Below are 16,505 nucleotides of genomic sequence, written 5' to 3'. Positions count from 1 at the left end.
TTCTGGCTTGGCACTGAGACCGGATTTTCAACGCTGGCCAGTGTCAAGGTACCCAGAGCTGAATATCTGGTTTTATTTTAGCCAACTGTTTTCTGAACTACGGACCACAGCAGTTGAATATTGGGCCACTGAGTTGTTAACCTGTTTGTGATTATTGTGAAAAGTGATTTATCATTAAATAATTTTTATTGAGCGAAAAACATACAGGTCCAATATTCCTTACAACAAACAAAGCTCAACCATTGCTATTTTCTAAGAGTGCCCACCCCCCTCCCCACCTCTCCCCCACCCCCCCCTGTCCGGAGTCCCATGGGAACTAACTCAAATATACAGGCACATAATTTAACAAATATTCAATAATTCAAAATGCGACTTCTGGCCACAGGTGTCATAGTGTTCCAAAAAGGTTCCCAAATAGCCGTGAAGTGGAGACCACGCTCTGACGTTCCCAAGCCAGCAAGGTAATCATCTGAGACCTCCACCAGGAAAGCGTGGGAACTGTTGATTCTAACCAAAGCAACAAAATGCATTTTAGAGCAGACAAAATTGACCATCGCAGGAAGACCCCTCCAGGTTGTCTAGGACGATGGGAAGGTGAACCCCCGAAAAGTAGTGAAAGGTGATTTATAAAAGCACTGAGATGGTGTTTAATATTCCCCTGCCAGACGTTGGATCCTCAGCTGATGCAGAATTTAAAATACTTGCATTCAAGCAGCTAAAAGGACAACCACTGTTCCCACAGTGAATCTTAGAGAGCTGCCATCCTTCTTGCAGCCAGAGGAAGGCAGTGCAATATTTTCTCCTTCTCCAGAAAAATGGAAATATGCTGAAAATTTTACTTGAGGGTTCCCTAATGAAATCTGTAGAGAAGCCATAAGGAGAGGCTGGACCTGGTTATTTCCAAATGAAAACAGAATAGAATAAGGAGACTGGAAATATACAAGTCTTCCTAGTAAGAAGTGGATAGGAAAGGAGAAAGCTCTTATTGGAAAAAGCTTATATATACATATATACATTCTAGCTGTGTTTCTCTTTGCAGCATTAATCTCATCACAGGGCATGTTGAAGAGCCGATGCCCAATCCCTTGGATGAAATGACTGAGGAACAGAAGGAATATGAAGCTATGAAACTCGTCCATATGTTTGACAGACTTTCCAGGTAGCATACCTCTTATCTTTTATATCTTTCTTCTGCAGCAAACTTTCTGCAGTATAACTTCTCTGTGTGGCCAAGTTTCATTAAAATTTGATTTAATCACTTAACACAATTTTCTAAGCGATATACAATAAGTAATAATAAAAACCATACAATTAAAATTTATAACAAACACTATATAAAATACAATATACTAGACAGACACATCAACAAACTATTACAAAAGGGTCGAAGGGGTAGAACTACATGGGAAGTACGATTAGGGAGGGGAGAGAGTTCAAAAAAAGAAGAGATGGAGAAAAAGTTGAAAAGAGAAAGAAGGGAGAAGGCTTGTAGGGAAGAGGAAAAAAAAAAAAATATATATATATATATAAAGAGAAAATTACAGGGTGATCCCTTTCGAGGAAGACTAAAGACTGTAGGCATCTTTAAATAGGAAACTTTTAAAAACGCTTGTTTTTAAAGCGTGACAGGTTATTTTCCTCTTGTAAATGTTTTGGCATACCATTCCAGAGCTGAAGCGCCAAAACTGAAAAAAATATCTTGCCATCAAGTCCCAAAATAAAGCTGTTCTTCAAGGACATTGGGATAGTAGTTCCTTCATTCGGGACAGTAGCATAGCTGTGGGTGGGCCTGAGTGGGCACAGTGGTAGCACCTCATATCCCCTCTCTTCCCCTCTGTAGATCGTCCAGATAGCAAAGAGGGCTTCTGGAGGACTCAGCATTTAAAATAAGAGATATAGGGGGATATGAACCTGGGTGCTCTGATTTACAATCCACTGCATGGACTGCTAGGCAGCCCCTCTAGTCTGCAAGGACATTTGTGGCCATTTTTGGAAAAAAAAAAATAAAAATGCTTCCAGTCCGACATCCTTGTCCCTGGACGTTTGCCATTCGTAGTTTGGACATTTTATTTTAAGGAATGGCTGCTCATTTTGGATATTCTCATATATTTTCAAACAGGAAACTCCAATTTATTTCCTGATGAAAAATGGCCATGAGATGGACTTTTGTTTGGACATTATGAGCAGGACATCCCAATTATGACTTGGCCGTCCTTTCAAAAACACCCCTCCAGGGCTAAAACAACATATTTGTTGTGTGATCTTTGTATATTAGAGAAATTGTGCATTAATGAACAGGCTCTACTTACAACCAAACATATTTCTTTCCTTTATGGTGAGTGATTGTTGGAAGGAATTGAATATTAAATTAATTTAAAATGTCAGGGCTCTCTTTTTCCTAGCCAACCTCACCTCATGACCAGGAATCCTGAGGTTGATATTGTAAGCCCAATTACCAGCGCCTGTGGTTTTGTTCTGCATTGAACAGAAGTCAATAAAGCACGCATGTGAGAGGACCTGCTGAAACTCATTAAAACACCCAATTAATTAGGAAGGAATTGTTCAGGCAGTACCACGCTTTCCTGTTTTCTAATCGCAGAAGGAAACAAAGGTCCATGAAAAGATCGGAACTGTTCTGTAGCACTCAATTAGGAGACTGTGAATAGGTCTTGTGCATGCGGTGTTATCCAAGCAGACTGTGTTTGTGATGAAATAAGTCATTTCAAACAGTCTGTCCATGCTTTGCCGGTAACGCACTGTGCAGATGAGAAAGAAAAGCCCTTGAAAAAAGGCAAGAGTTAGTGAGACTAAAGCTTATCTAGATGCATCCAGAAGGATGCTGAGGAAACTTAGAGGAAAGGAGAAGGAATGTCACTTCCTAGCTAATGAAAAGACACTTGATTAAAAGGCTTTTCTATATTTAGCGGGAGGATGTCTGTTATGTTTTGCCACTGAGTCGGTGTTTATCAAGGAAAGATCTTCAGACAGTAAATTTGTTAAAAATTAAGCAAATTAGGGGCTAAGGAACATTACAGGAGATAAGATTTTCCATAACACCTATGTTGCTTGAAACATCCTTCTGTCCCTTCTGATACATTTAATCACCCTCCTCTGCACCTCTCTCTAAAATGCAGGCACTAAAACTCAGCCCAGACCTGCTCGACTGATTCTTTCCTTGAAGGCTGATATCCTGGAACTTCTAAGTAGGACATTGGAGGGGTTTTTGGATTATTTGATAGGCGACAGAGTGAAGGTTTTTTTAAAAAATCCATGAAGATGTCTAATAAATAAACTGAGTGCCCTCGGGATGGGTCCCAAAGTGACAGGCTGGGTCAAGAACTGGTTGAGTGGAAGGCAACAGAGGGTAGTGATCAATGGAGATCACTCTGAGGAAAGGGATGTTACAAGTGGTGTGCCTCAAGGTTCTGTTCTCGGGCCCGTTCTTTTTAACATTTTTATAAACGATATTGCTGAAGGGTTATCAGGTAAGATATGCCTCTTTGCAGATGATACCAAAATCTGCAATAGAGTAGACACACTGGATGGTGTGAATAACACGATAGAGACGTTTAAATACCTACATAATGTAAATGCGCATGAGTCGAGTCTCTTTCATTTGAAAGGAAGCTCTGGAATGAGAGGGCCTAGGATGAAGTTAAGAGGTGACAGGCTCCGGAGTAATCTAAGGAAATACTTTTTTACAGAAAGGGTGGTAGATGCATGGAACAGTCTCCCGGTAGAGGTGGTGGAGACAGAGACTGTGTCTGAATTCAAGAAAGCCTGGGATAGGCACGTGGGATCTCTTAGAGAGAGGAAGAGATAATGGTTACTGTAGATGGGCAGCTCTATGACCTCACAATGCAGGTGCACAGAGCCTTAGCCTATAGGAAGAGGAGATGCAAATGTTAAGAGCCTTAGCCAATAGGGAGAGGGGAAATATGATAAGAGACGTTCAAATACCTACGTGGTGTAAATGCACATGAGTCGAGTCTCTTTCATTTGAAAGGAAGCTCTGGAATGAGAGGGCAGAGGATGAAGTTAAGAGGTGACAGGCTCCGGAGTAATCTAAGGAAATACTTTTTTACGGAAAGGGTGGTAGATGCGTGGAACAGTCTCCTGGAAGAGGTGGTGGAAGCAGACTGTGTCTGAATTCAAAAGGATCTGGGATAGGCACGTGGGATCTCTCGGAGAAAGAGACAATGGTTACTGTGGATGGGCAGACTATCTGCCATCATGTTTCTATGTAACGAAGGTTTTTTCTCCACTTAGCTATTTTTCTTTAGGTTTAACTTTCTGTCCCTGGTTGATGTTATTGTATGTCTGAGTATATTGATTTTTGATTTTTTTTTTTTTTTTTAATAATGTATTTTTTTTCCCCTCTCTATCTTATTATTCCCTGCCCTCACTTTCCAGTATGTCTAGTTAAAGTTTAAATGTTCACAATCCCCTTTTCTTTTTTCCTTTTCAATTATATTATTTATTGCAGTGTTTTTCAACCGCTGTTCCGCGGCACACTAGTGTGCCGCGAGATGTTGCCTGGTGTGCCGTACGGTCAGGGCCGCCATCAGGGCAGTAACACCAGTCTAGGGAGAGGGGCGGTCCGCCCCACGTGGACAGGAGAGAGCTGGACGGGGGACCCGCGGAGTTCAATACATCTCGAGCCGCGAGGCTCGTCTTCTGTTCCTGCCTGCCCTGCAGCTAACATATAGCCGATCGCAAGCGTTCCCCGATGTCAGCGCTGACGTCGGAGGGAGGGCTTAAGCAAAGCCTGCCCTCCGACGTCAACGCTGACGTCGGAGAATACTTCCGTTCGGCTATTTGTGCGCGGCAGGGCAGGCAGGAAGCAGAAGACAAGCCTCGCGGCTTGAGCTTCGTTTTGCTAAGAAAGTTGCAAAGATGGGCTGGGAGGCAAACACGGAACACAAAAGGGGGGAGGGAGTGCGTTTTGGACACAAGGCATGAACTTGGGAGAGAGGAAGGGAGGGAAAGAGATGCTGAAGTGGGGGAGGGAATGCGTTTTTGGACACAGAAGAAATGGACTTGGGAGAGAGGAAGGGAGGGAAAGAGATGCTGAGGTGGGGGAGGGAATGGGTTTTTGGACACAGAAGGCATGGACTTGGGAGAGAGGAAGGGAGGGAAAGAGATGCTGAGGTGGGGGAGGGAATGCGTTTTTGGACACAGAAGAAATGGACTTGGGAGAGAGGAAGGGAGGGAAAGAGATGCTGAGGTGGGGGAGGGAATGAGTGTTTGGACACAGAAGGCATGGACTTTGGAGAGAGGAAGGGAGGGAAAGAGATGGTTGTGTACACGGGGAATAGAAGAAAGGAGAATTTTTGGTCATAGGGAGGGAGTGAGGTACAGATAGTGGTATACCAGGGTGGGGGGGGGGGCGGTCTGCCCCACCCCGGGTTTACGTCCCAAGGGGGTGCACAGCTGGCCACCCTCCAGTGTTGTCCCTAGGCCGGCAAACTGCGGCTCTTTAGCCACTTGAGTGCCACCGACGCCATCGGGAACAGGCCGGCGCCAAGTTCTCCCTGCTTTTCCCTGTGGGGCCGGCCAACTCTCGCCACTCGCGTCAATTCTGACGTCGGAGAGGACGTTCTGGGCCAGCCAATCGCTGCCTGGCTGGCCTAGAACGTCCTCTCCGACGTTAGAATTGACGACGGGTGGCGAGAGTTGGTCGGCCCTGCGGGGAAGAGAAGCAGGGAGAACTCGGTGCCGGCCTGTTCCCGATGGCGGCAGTGGCAGCCTATTCCCCAGTGGCGGTGGCAGCATTATAAAATACTTTCTTTGTGTTTATTTGATTCCTATATATTTATATACAGTCAATATAGGCACAGTTAAATTTTTTAACTTTTTCTAATGGTGGTGTGCCTCGTGATTTTTTTCATGAAACAAGTGTGCCTTTGCCCAAAAAAGGTTGAAAAACACTGATTTATTGTATTATTTTTAACTTGTAAACCAGCTAGATACTCGTTGATGGTCGGTATAGTAAAAATTTAATAAACTTGAAACTTGATTTACTGTAATCCGCTTAGGTGTGAAGCGGAGAAGAAATCGGGCTCGGAAAAGTTTCCAATTAATATATAGAGTGTGGAGTGGTTAATAATTTAGTGATTTCAATTCTACCAGCATTGACTGGATAAATGTTACATCAGTGAGTGCTAGGGAGGTCAAATTCCTAGATGTACTATGTTCTGCATTCCACTAAGGGCCGCTCCCCTCTTGTCGATTCCTGGATCAGTAGCTCCAAGAAGCATTTATGTCATCTAGGAATTAAACTCTGGAATTCGTTGCTGGAGAATGTGATGAAATCAGTTAGCCTAGTGGGATTTAAAAAAGGCTTGGATAATTTCCTAAAAGAGAAGTCCATAGGCCATTTGTGAGATGGCTTGGAGAAATCCAATGCTTATTTCTAGGATAAGCAGCATAAAATCTGTTTTACTACTTGGGATCTAGCTAGGTATTTGGGACCTGGTTTGAAACAGGATACTGGGCTTGATGGACCTTCGGTCTGTCCCAGTATGGCAGTTCTTATGTTATGCTAAAAAGTGAAGTGAAATAGGGTATTAAAGCAAAAAAAAAATCATTTAAAAAATGGAAAAAGGATTCAAATGAAGGAAATAAGAAGAGACATAAGCACTGGCAAGTTAGATACAAAGAATTGATAAAGAAAGCTAAAAAAGAATATGAAGAAAAACTTACTAAAGAGTCAAAAACTCATAGTAACAATTTGTTTTAGGTATATCAGAAGCAGAAAACCTGTGAGGGAATCCTTGGGACCATTGCATGATCAAGGAGCAAAAGAGCCCTCAGGGTGGATAAGGCCATAGCAGAGAGACTGAATCCTTTGCTTTGGTCTTTACGGAAGGAGATTAAGAGATCTACCTGATCTGGAAATGGTTTTCAAGGCTGATGATGTGGAGGAAATGAAAGAAATCTCAGTGAGCCTGGAAGACATACCAAGTCAAATTGGCACGTTAAAGAGTAATAAATCATCTGGACCAGATGGCATACATCCCAGGTTACTGAAATAACTCAAACATGAAATTGCTGATCTGCTGAGGGGGAAGTGACGTCATCTCACTGGATGGCAGCTTAGAGCAGGAGCTCCGTAGGGCTTTAGTTTAATTTTGTGCTTGGCGCTTCCAAAGTGTGTTTTTATTGCCACTAGTCTGGGCTGGCAGTGCTCCCCTTCTAATGGCGACTTGAAAACGCTTGGAGAAATTTAAATTTTTTGGCGACCCGCCGGATAAATCGGGCCCGGAGGCGACGGGCAGCATGGGGGAGAAAAAAAAGATGGCGGCCGGACCGGCGACTCACTCCGAGTCGGAAGACGAGGGCATTCCGGACCAGCTGGGGGAGGCTGGAGACGTGCCTCCGAAGTTCATGACGGACTTGTTTAAAGAATTGAAAGAAGAGATCATCGGTGTGCGGGGGGATGTGAGAGCGGCAATTGTGGAGCTTCGGTCAGAGGTCAGTGAGTTGGGAGCCCGCGTCTCGGCTTCTGAGGACCACATGGCCACACTCAATACGGCGGTGACCAATACTACTGATGTTACGGGCCGCCTATCCACAGAGCTCCGGGATCTTCAAACTCAAGTTGAGGATCTTGAGAATCGCTCTCGGCGCTGCAATCTGCGCTTCAAAGGAATCCCTGAAACTGAGGCTTATAGGGATTGCAAAGCGGTGGTTCGTGCCTTTTGTGAGCATCTGCTGAGGGCTGATGGAGCTGAATTGCCTGATACCATCGTGCTGGTGCGTGCCCATCGCAGTCTGGGAGCTGTCCGTGCACAGGGCACTCGTGATATCATCGCTTGCTTCGGGGAGTTCACTCTTAAGGAACGTATTTTGCTGGCTGGCCGTCGACAAGCTGCTCTCTGGTTGAAGGATTTGGCTGTGGGAGTTTTTCAGGATCTGGCGTGGTCTACCTTGCAGAAGCGCAGAGCGTTCAAAGATGTCACGCAAGCATTGGGACTCAGCTGGATGGAGAGCGACCGCTGGCTGTGGCATCTACATCTGCACTTGGCATACTGCGTTGCGTTCTGGCAAGAAGTCTGTGAAACCCCAGTCCTGACTGTGATTGCTCATCCTCTGGCCTGATTTTGGTTGTTGGCTTCGGCCCGGTCAGTTCTGAGCTGATCATGCAGCAGTGACTGGCAGGGATTAAGACTATTGTTGGAGCCTGTGCTCCTTTGGACTGGTGGTTTCTCCCTCTTTTTTCATGCATGCTCACAAAAAAAAACAAAAAACACCAGAATGTTTTTCTGTTAGTTTACATTTGTTTGAGTTTGGGCGTTGGTGGGATACATTTGGATGCATGAATGGGGTTTGGTGAGTGGGGGGAGTGCTTGGAGTTTGAGTGTGGGGAAGGGGATGTGGTGTGGCATATTGTGTATGTTTATGGGTGCACACTTTGGCAGTTTCCTTGTTTTTGGGATTGGGTGTTGATTGCCTTTGGGGGACGATTGCACTTTCTATAAGCTGGCAAATCCTGGTGCTCAGGGTTTGATGCAGTGAAGGGTGGGGGGAGGGAGGGGGGGTCTGGGGGGTTAGGGTGGGAAGGTGGGAAGGGGGATGGGAGATAAGCTTTTCACTGTAGGATCATGGAATGTTAATGGACTTAATAGTCCGGGTAAGCGTAGTATTGTGTATAGGGAATTGGTACGCATGCAATGGGATGTTTGTTTACTTCAGGAAACACATTTGAGGCCTCGTGAAACGGGTGGGGGGGTTGGCCATATTAGTCAGGAAGGGGCTGGGTCTAGTGGTGAATCAAGTCTATCGTGATGGTGCGGGGAGATGTCTGGCTCTGGTGGCTACCTTGCAGGGCCATCTCATCACTATTCTCAATATGTATGGGCCCAATACCGGACAGGCTGGGTATTTTAGGTCTCTTAAAGTTGATTTGATGGATTTTGTTCAAGGGTCGGTTTATCTTGGTGAGGATTTTAATGTTACACCCGATGCTATTCTGGATCACTCTGTGGGAGGGACTCGTTCTCCTTCTAGGGCATCTCGAAGGGCTCTACTGTCTCTGTTTTCTGCTCTGGGCTTGGTAGATTATTGGAGGTTGTCTCATCCAACACAGCGCTCTTATACTCATTATTCTCATGCACATAGATCATATGCGCGTATAGATGGCATATGGGTTCATCGTAATTTGTGGGGTGGGATTCGACAGGCAGAGACTGGGCCTATCCAGGTTTCTGATCATGCGCCCGTGTGGGTAGCCTGTGCGGGTTTCTGGGAGGGGACGGGATGTCGTTTTTGGAGACTGAATGAGACATTATTGAAGGATCCGAGTGTGGTTCGGGAGGTGGGTATGACTGTGGAACAGTACCTTCAGCATAATGATAATAATACGGTTAGTGATGCTACTTTGTGGGATGCGCTGAAGGTGGTGGTCCGGGGTATTTTTATAAAATGGGGAGCTCGCTGTAAACGAATGCGTGCACAGCGCTCTTTGACCCTTCATGAACAGCTGGAGAGATTGGTAGGGTTGCATCAGAGACACCAGGACCCCTTAGTATATGAACAACTTGTTAAGGTGCGTGCGGAACTTTCTATATTGCAGATGGAGGAGTATGAGTTCTTGAGATTGCGTTTACGACAAACGGTTTCTGAGTATAATAACACACCTGGGTCTCGCTTGGCTCGACTTATTAAGTTGAAGCAGGCGAGAGCGGCTATTACTTGTGTACGGGACTCAGTGGGCACCTCACATTGTACTGATTCAGCTATTAGGTCGGTTTTCCTCTCTTATTACTCTGCCTTGTATCAGGCTTCGGCGGGGCAAGATTCCACTGCTATTGAGGGGTATCTGTCTGCGTTGCAACTTCCTCAGCTTGGTCTGACCCAATAAGGCTAGTCTTATGTTCTTAATCACTTAACACTTCGTTGCCCCAGGTACAAAATAAGTACCTGTCTAAAATATGTAAACCTCTTTGATTGTAACCACACAGAAAAAGCAGTCTTATCAAGTCCCATACCCTATACTCTATCTCTGTCCCTGTTCAGTGAGCCCTACAATCTTTCTAACTTTGCTTTGTTATATTAAAATCAAAGACTTTGCTCCTTATGACATGTTTATTTTGTTTAGATTCTTGAAAAGTAAATAATAGTGATGTGAAAGGATTTAAAAAAATCAATGCTAATACTTTTCATTGGCTAAATCCATAATGAAGCACCTTTAGATGGTTCCTGCAGCTCGTAGGCAGGATATAATTGGATTAGCTGTGGAGAGGCAGTAGGAAGCTTTAAAGAGATTAAAATGCCCATCAGGATTGTAATTAAAACTGCCACCAAGAAAGCCTAGAGTAGAAAGAAGCTTGAGGTTGAGTAATTCAGAGCAAGTGAAGGAGAGAGTGAGCCTAGACTGTGTTTCCTAGGAGAATGGGCACGCATTGGTTCTCCCATCTCAGTGCAGAGCTGTCTTACAAAGATACATTAGAGTTTGCAAACCAAGAGAAAAAAAATGAACATATTTTGTATTTATCTAAAAACTAAAGCTGTTGTTTTTGCAGATTTTATGAAGATTTTTGCCTTTCTGTCCAACTGAACGCTATACGTTTCTTCTGTGAGTGGAGGCATATCTGTCCATTTGGATTTTTGTTTTTGCTTTCATCTGTATTTTTAAAATATAAAGTGGTAAATCTTTAAAATCTTTGTTGAGATCTAGGCACAAAAATTTAGGTTAGTTAAATGTCCTTACACGCCTGCGTGTGTAAATTTGAGTGGACATTTCAGGAGGCGTGACATGCCTTTAATTTCAGTTTTCAAATTATCCATGCAACCCACGTGCTGATAATGCAGATCTGAAACGGGTAAAGTTATGTGCTTTCACTTAGCCCCATAGTAGCCCAGTTTATCTGTATGGGGTCGATGGGGTGTAATCTTGGACCAACCTCTGTCCATGGAATCTCAATTGCTACTTCTGTAGTGCTGTCAGACGTACAGAGTTACAAAGGAGACAGTCCCTGCTCGAAAGAGATGAAACTCTCTTACTATGGTATTGCCTCAGTTGGATTATTGTAACTTACTGTACCTCGCAGTAAAACTACAAAAATTTGCAGTCACTACTTTTAAGAAGCACAAATTTGATCATTCTACACTGCTTTTAAGAGTTTCATTGGCTTCCAACTCGAGGGCATATCAAATTTAAATCCTCCTGCATCCTGATCTCCTGGCCCGCATAATCACATTGTACATTTGATCGTTGAACACTATTTTCCCTTCATTTAAGAGATTTCATAAAGTTAGAAACATAGAAAAAAGCAAGAGAAAAGGGCTATAGCCCACCAAGTCTGCCCATTCCAAGTATCCCCTCCCCTGAATTCACTCCCTTAAAGATCCCACGTGAGTATCCCATTTTCTCTTAAAATCCGTCACGCTGCTGGCCTTTATCACCTGGAGTGGGAGTCTGTTCCAATGATCCACTACTCTTTCGGTGAAGAAGTACTTCCTGGAGTCGCCATGAAACTTCCCTCCCCTGATTTTCAGCGGATGTCCTCTGGTGGTCGAGGGTCCCATGAGCCAAACGATATCATCTTCTGACTCAATGTGTCCCGTGATGTACTTATATGTTTCAATTATATCTCCCCGTTCTCTTCTTTCCTCAAGTGAGTACAGCCACAATTTTTTTAATCTTTCTTCATACGTGAGATCCTTGAGCCCCAAGACCATCCTGGTGGCCGTTCGCTGAACCGACTCGATCCTCAGCACGTCCTTTCGGTAGTGTTCTTCCTCTATCAGACAGTTCTGGTCTGGAATACCTTCCCTTCTGCTATAAAACAAATCTTTCTAGAAAGAGCTTGAAAACTTATTTATTCTAGAAATATCTGTGCCATTTTAATGATTAAGACTATGTAGTAATTATTTCTGTAAATTGAAATATGTATCTTTGCAAGTGTAAACTGATCTGGACCTTATTGGGAGTCACTGGTCTAGAAATCTTAAGATTAGATTAGGAACCACACCATATTTTTTTCAAGCGGATAATTGTATTTTTATTTACCGCCTAGCAATGGAAGTTGTCTAAGCAATTTACATTCAGGCTCGCAAGCATTTTTCCTTATCTTTGTGGATCTGGGAGAGAAGGTGAAGCAGTCAGGTGCGCAGGTAGTATTCTCATCCATCCTCCCTGTCAAGGGTAAGGGCCAGGTCAGAGAAGCATGCATCCAGCCACCGAAGACACTTCTTCCCTTCTTTGATAGATATATGCCATCTTTGCTCAGCAGTCCTTGGAAAATCTTCCCATGGTCCAGGAAGCCAAAACGCTCTCAACGACACCATTCACGTAGCTACGCAATGATCTGAGCAGGGATGGTATATTTCTATCAAAGAAGGGAAGAAATGTCTTCAGCAACTGGCTAATTTTCTGAAGAGGGCTTTAAATTAGATGGGGCAAGGTGATCAAAGCCCCCGGGTGAGTATAAGTAAATCATTGAATACTGCTACATGGATGGGGAAAGGGGGCAATGTCTGGAAAGCAGTATACCTCTATACTAATGCTTGAAGTATAGGAAACAAGATTCTGGATCTAGAAGCTGTGATGGAAGATGAGTTGGATATAGTGGCAACCACATCTCTGCAACCACTTTTGTGAAGAGGAACTACATCCTCTCTTCTCCAGTCCCACGGAACCTCTCCCATCTCTGATTTGTGGACGAAATCTTTGAGGACCTGCCAGAACCTCTCTGAGCTTCCTCGGTGTCCTGGAATGGATCCCGTCTGGTCCCATTTTCAAATTGTTCTGTGAAAGGTGGTATCCACTCCATTCTCATGTATAACTTTGCCAGCCAATTGTGTTCCTCCTTCCATGAACACAGAACAGAAGTATTTTAGCTCATTTGCTTTTTCCTCATCACTCTCCACATTGTGGTTCATAGCTTCTTTTAGTCTCGCAATTCTATTTTTTTGTCCTCCTCCTTTCACTAGTATACCAAAAAAAATTTGTTGTCTTCTTTTTAACATTTATAGTTTCAAGTTTATTTAAATTTGGTGAATCGCTTATTACATACTAAGCGAGTAACAGTAAAGTATAAAATAGATCTAGAGAGTTCATTATACAGCTTTAAAAGGGGTCAAAGACAGACTGACAAAACAGACGGACTCAGATACATAAGGGAAGGAAAAAGGAGAGGGAGACAGTTACAAAATTAATAATATTCAATTAAAAAAGAAAGGAAAGAACCAAATAAGGAGAGAACATGAGGAGTGGGATTAAGAATATTAAAAATGGATTATTTAAGAATTAAATGCGTCTTTAAAGAGAAAAGTTTTTAAATTATTTTTGAATTTGCTGAGATCTTTAACTTCTCTTATATATAAAGGCAGGGCGTTCCAGTTTAAAGGGGCCATTACTGAATATATATCGTGACGTCTGGTTCTGATAATTTTCAAAGCCATTTGCTCTTCTGCTTGGGCTTTTGCCATATGTATCTCTCTCTTGGCTTCTTTCTGTTTCATCCAGTATTCCTTTCTGTATTCCTCTTCTTGAGCTTTTTTTTATATATCACAAATGCCAACTCTTTTGCCTTTATTTACTCCACCACTAGTTTGGAAAACCATATTGTTTTTGTTTATTTTCCTCACATGAAGACCATTTTTATTACTCCTTTCAGCTTGGACCACTGGTTTTCCACTTCTCTTACATCCCCTATCCTATCAGCTCTTTCTTCCTATTTTAATAAAGTCCATATGTTTGAAATCATGGACTTTTGAGTTTTGTGTAGTCTTCCTCAACTTTAACTGCTATATCAAACCAAACTGTTTGATGACTGCTACTTCCCAAGTGGGCACCCACTCAGACATTAGAGATACTCTCCCCGTTAGTGAGCACCAGATTTTTTCCCTCGTGGGTTTCATCACCATTTGTCTGAGCAGATCCCCTTGAAAGGCAACCACGATCTCTCTACTTCTTTCCGAATCTGCAGATGGAAATTTCCAGACCACCTACTGTGCGTCTTTAGGGGATCTAAATGGAAGCAGTTGTAGAGGTGCCCCAATATTGTAGAAAAGGCACAGAGAAGACAAAAAAATATGATAAAGGGGATGGAAGACCTGCTTGGAGAAAAGATGACTGAGAGAGATACGATAGAAGGTTATAAAATTTTGCCTGCAAACAGTTGTTCTTCAGCTCCTCTCTGCCAGTAAAAGACCGATGAAAATGACCCACTCTCAAAGTTGGTAAAAGTACCTCCACTCACTGGTCATAACCTTTAACCAGTAGCCAAAGAAGAGCCTGGCTAGGTCCCAAGAGACACTTTGCGAAGGCCTTGTTTATCACAGCCTTCTGCAGGTTCTACTTCAGAGCAGATGTAGACTTATGCAGGCAAAAGCAACCCCATTTCCAAAGCTGTCCTGATTTTCACCCCATTTAGCTTTTCCCTGTGAAAGTGAGGTTGCAAGCCTCATGGTCTGTGCGACAATTGCTCTGCAAACAGGTGAGCCAGCCCCAAAGTGAAGGGAGGGTAATATTCATTGGCTACTTATACAGGTATTTGAAAATTGCCCACCCATTATAGCAGTACAAATACTTGATCCATAATGTGTGTATTTATTTTACCTGTCATTTGTGCAGGGGTTTATGGGAAGGCGTTAAGCCAGGGGAGATAATGTGTGGCTTGACTTTTTCAGAACTATCCATGTTTTTTGTCTTTAAAAGCATCCACAGAACAAACAGATGCACATAGTGGCTTACTGGATGAACCATACAGGTCTTTATCTGCTGTCATTTACTATGTTACTATATAAATCTTTGGAGGTACTTTTTTCAGTTTGAAAAAAAGGGAAGAGTGTGTGTTAATCCTTTCTTTTTCAGACCTGGGGCAAAATCAGTCATAAAATTACCCAGAAGCTTTGCACCTGCCTACACAGCCTTGCAAATTGAAGCCGTATGTCATTTCTCATCAGGCAACACATTTGTTAGAGCAAGGCAGCCCTGAACTGAGGTAGAAATGGGTAAAAACACTTTGTGCTTTTTTTGTTGCAGAGATGAAGTTATTACGCCAATGGGGATGAGGGCAGATGGTTCGATGGCTCCTTTGGAAGACCTGGCCTACAAGTCCAGTAACTCCAGCACAGACTGAACCATCACCTGCATCACTGCACAGGTTCACCGTTTTCTGTAGCTGCAAAGTTCTGCCTGCACATTTCAAGTTTCACATGAAATCTGTGTGACCCTGTGCATGCTTCCTTATTTTCCTGGTGCCTAACTTATAAATAGGGCTTCTGATAGTGGAGGTTTATAACTGCAAATGGAGGGATTTATTTTTAAGCTGTTTAGGGATTTTTGAACTCATTTCTGTCTATATCATATTTTTGTCTCGTGAAGTTAAATTTGAAACACATTTTTAAGGTGAATTCCCTTTTATACATGACCTTATAAAAAGTTTAAAATTGGTATTCTCAGTCCCTTTCGTCACCCCCAGTGCTCACTCTCTGTCAGTCCCTTTCATCAACCCTCACAGTCTCTTTTGTCTCATTCTTCCCACCAGCGGCAAAGTGAGGGAAGGAGGTGCCCGGGGCATTGGCGCCCAGTATCACCATGACGTGTGCCTCCCCACGGCCACCTCCCCCGTGTTCTTTCCCCACCGGCACCGCCCCCCCTCCCAGAGTACCTCTTCAGATTGTCACTGGCAGAGAGCAGCATATCTAACCTCCTACTCACATCGGCCTCAGCGTTCCGTCTGACATCACTTCCTGGTCCTGCAAGCCACAGTAAGAGTGTGGGCATTTTTACCTGCTCTGAAAACGGGTGGGATTCAAGGCTGGGGTTAGGAAGGAAGAAGCTAATTTTTCTTTGCAGTCTTCCTTGTGATTCATAGTAAAAATGTTACTCCTGCTGAAGAAAGAAACAAATTACCTCCATAATCTCTCTTCATCTCATTTATCTAAATGTAAAGCAGTAATCCCAACACTGTCAATCTTCCCTTCTGGAACTGTAACAGACGGGCATCCAGATGAGATGCTGCATGTAATTAGGATGTGCACTGTGATTTGTTCTGGATGTTACAGAAATCTACATTAGTTTCCTTTTACCAGGTATTTTATATGGGTTTGTTATATTTATCTTAGTATTTCTAATATTTAGACAGACTGATATGCACTATTAATCTATAAAATACAAAGATGTAAGCTGTATACAGAATTTATAATGTTCATGTTCTGTTAAAATGAAAATTATTACAGTTACAAAATAAAGACTTAAAAAATGTATTAAATTAGTGTGGACATTTTGATTATTATAATTTTAATTGTTGGTGCTCATGAACACTGTGAGACACTCAGGGGAACATTTTATAAATGGTGCCCTACCAGTGCCTAAGCTAATCAAGAAACGCCATTTAAAACAGCAAAAAATGCTAAAGTTAAAGCACCTACTAGCGCCTAAAAATTCCACACCGGAATTGCGCCTTCATTGGCTCTTTGGGCCACCTCATGCAACTGTGTTAAACTATGATGACTCGCCAAGAAAAAATTGTTTCTGTGTATTAAAATAG

The 16,505-nt window shown here is 43.1% G+C and overlaps 1 protein-coding gene across 3 annotated transcripts in view; it reads left to right on the top strand.

Annotated features, from left to right (window-relative positions):
- RIC8B (RIC8 guanine nucleotide exchange factor B) overlaps positions 1-16,217 on the top strand; it is a 74,208-nt gene extending 57,991 nt beyond the window's left edge. For all 3 annotated transcript variants that reach the window (XM_033951655.1, XM_033951654.1, XM_033951652.1), the window contains 2 exons: positions 1,040-1,159; positions 14,996-16,217. In XM_033951655.1, the coding sequence (XP_033807546.1) occupies positions 1,040-1,159; positions 14,996-15,092 (217 nt within the window). In that variant the 3' untranslated portion in view covers positions 15,093-16,217. The remainder of the gene's footprint in view (positions 1-1,039; positions 1,160-14,995) is intronic.
- Positions 16,218-16,505: the final 288 nt, after the last annotated feature.

The sequence above is a fragment of the Geotrypetes seraphini genome, chromosome 7 (assembly GCF_902459505.1).
Source record: "Geotrypetes seraphini chromosome 7, aGeoSer1.1, whole genome shotgun sequence".
Classification (NCBI taxonomy): Eukaryota; Metazoa; Chordata; class Amphibia; order Gymnophiona; family Dermophiidae; genus Geotrypetes; species Geotrypetes seraphini.
This window is presented reverse-complemented; position numbering and strand designations above follow the sequence as displayed.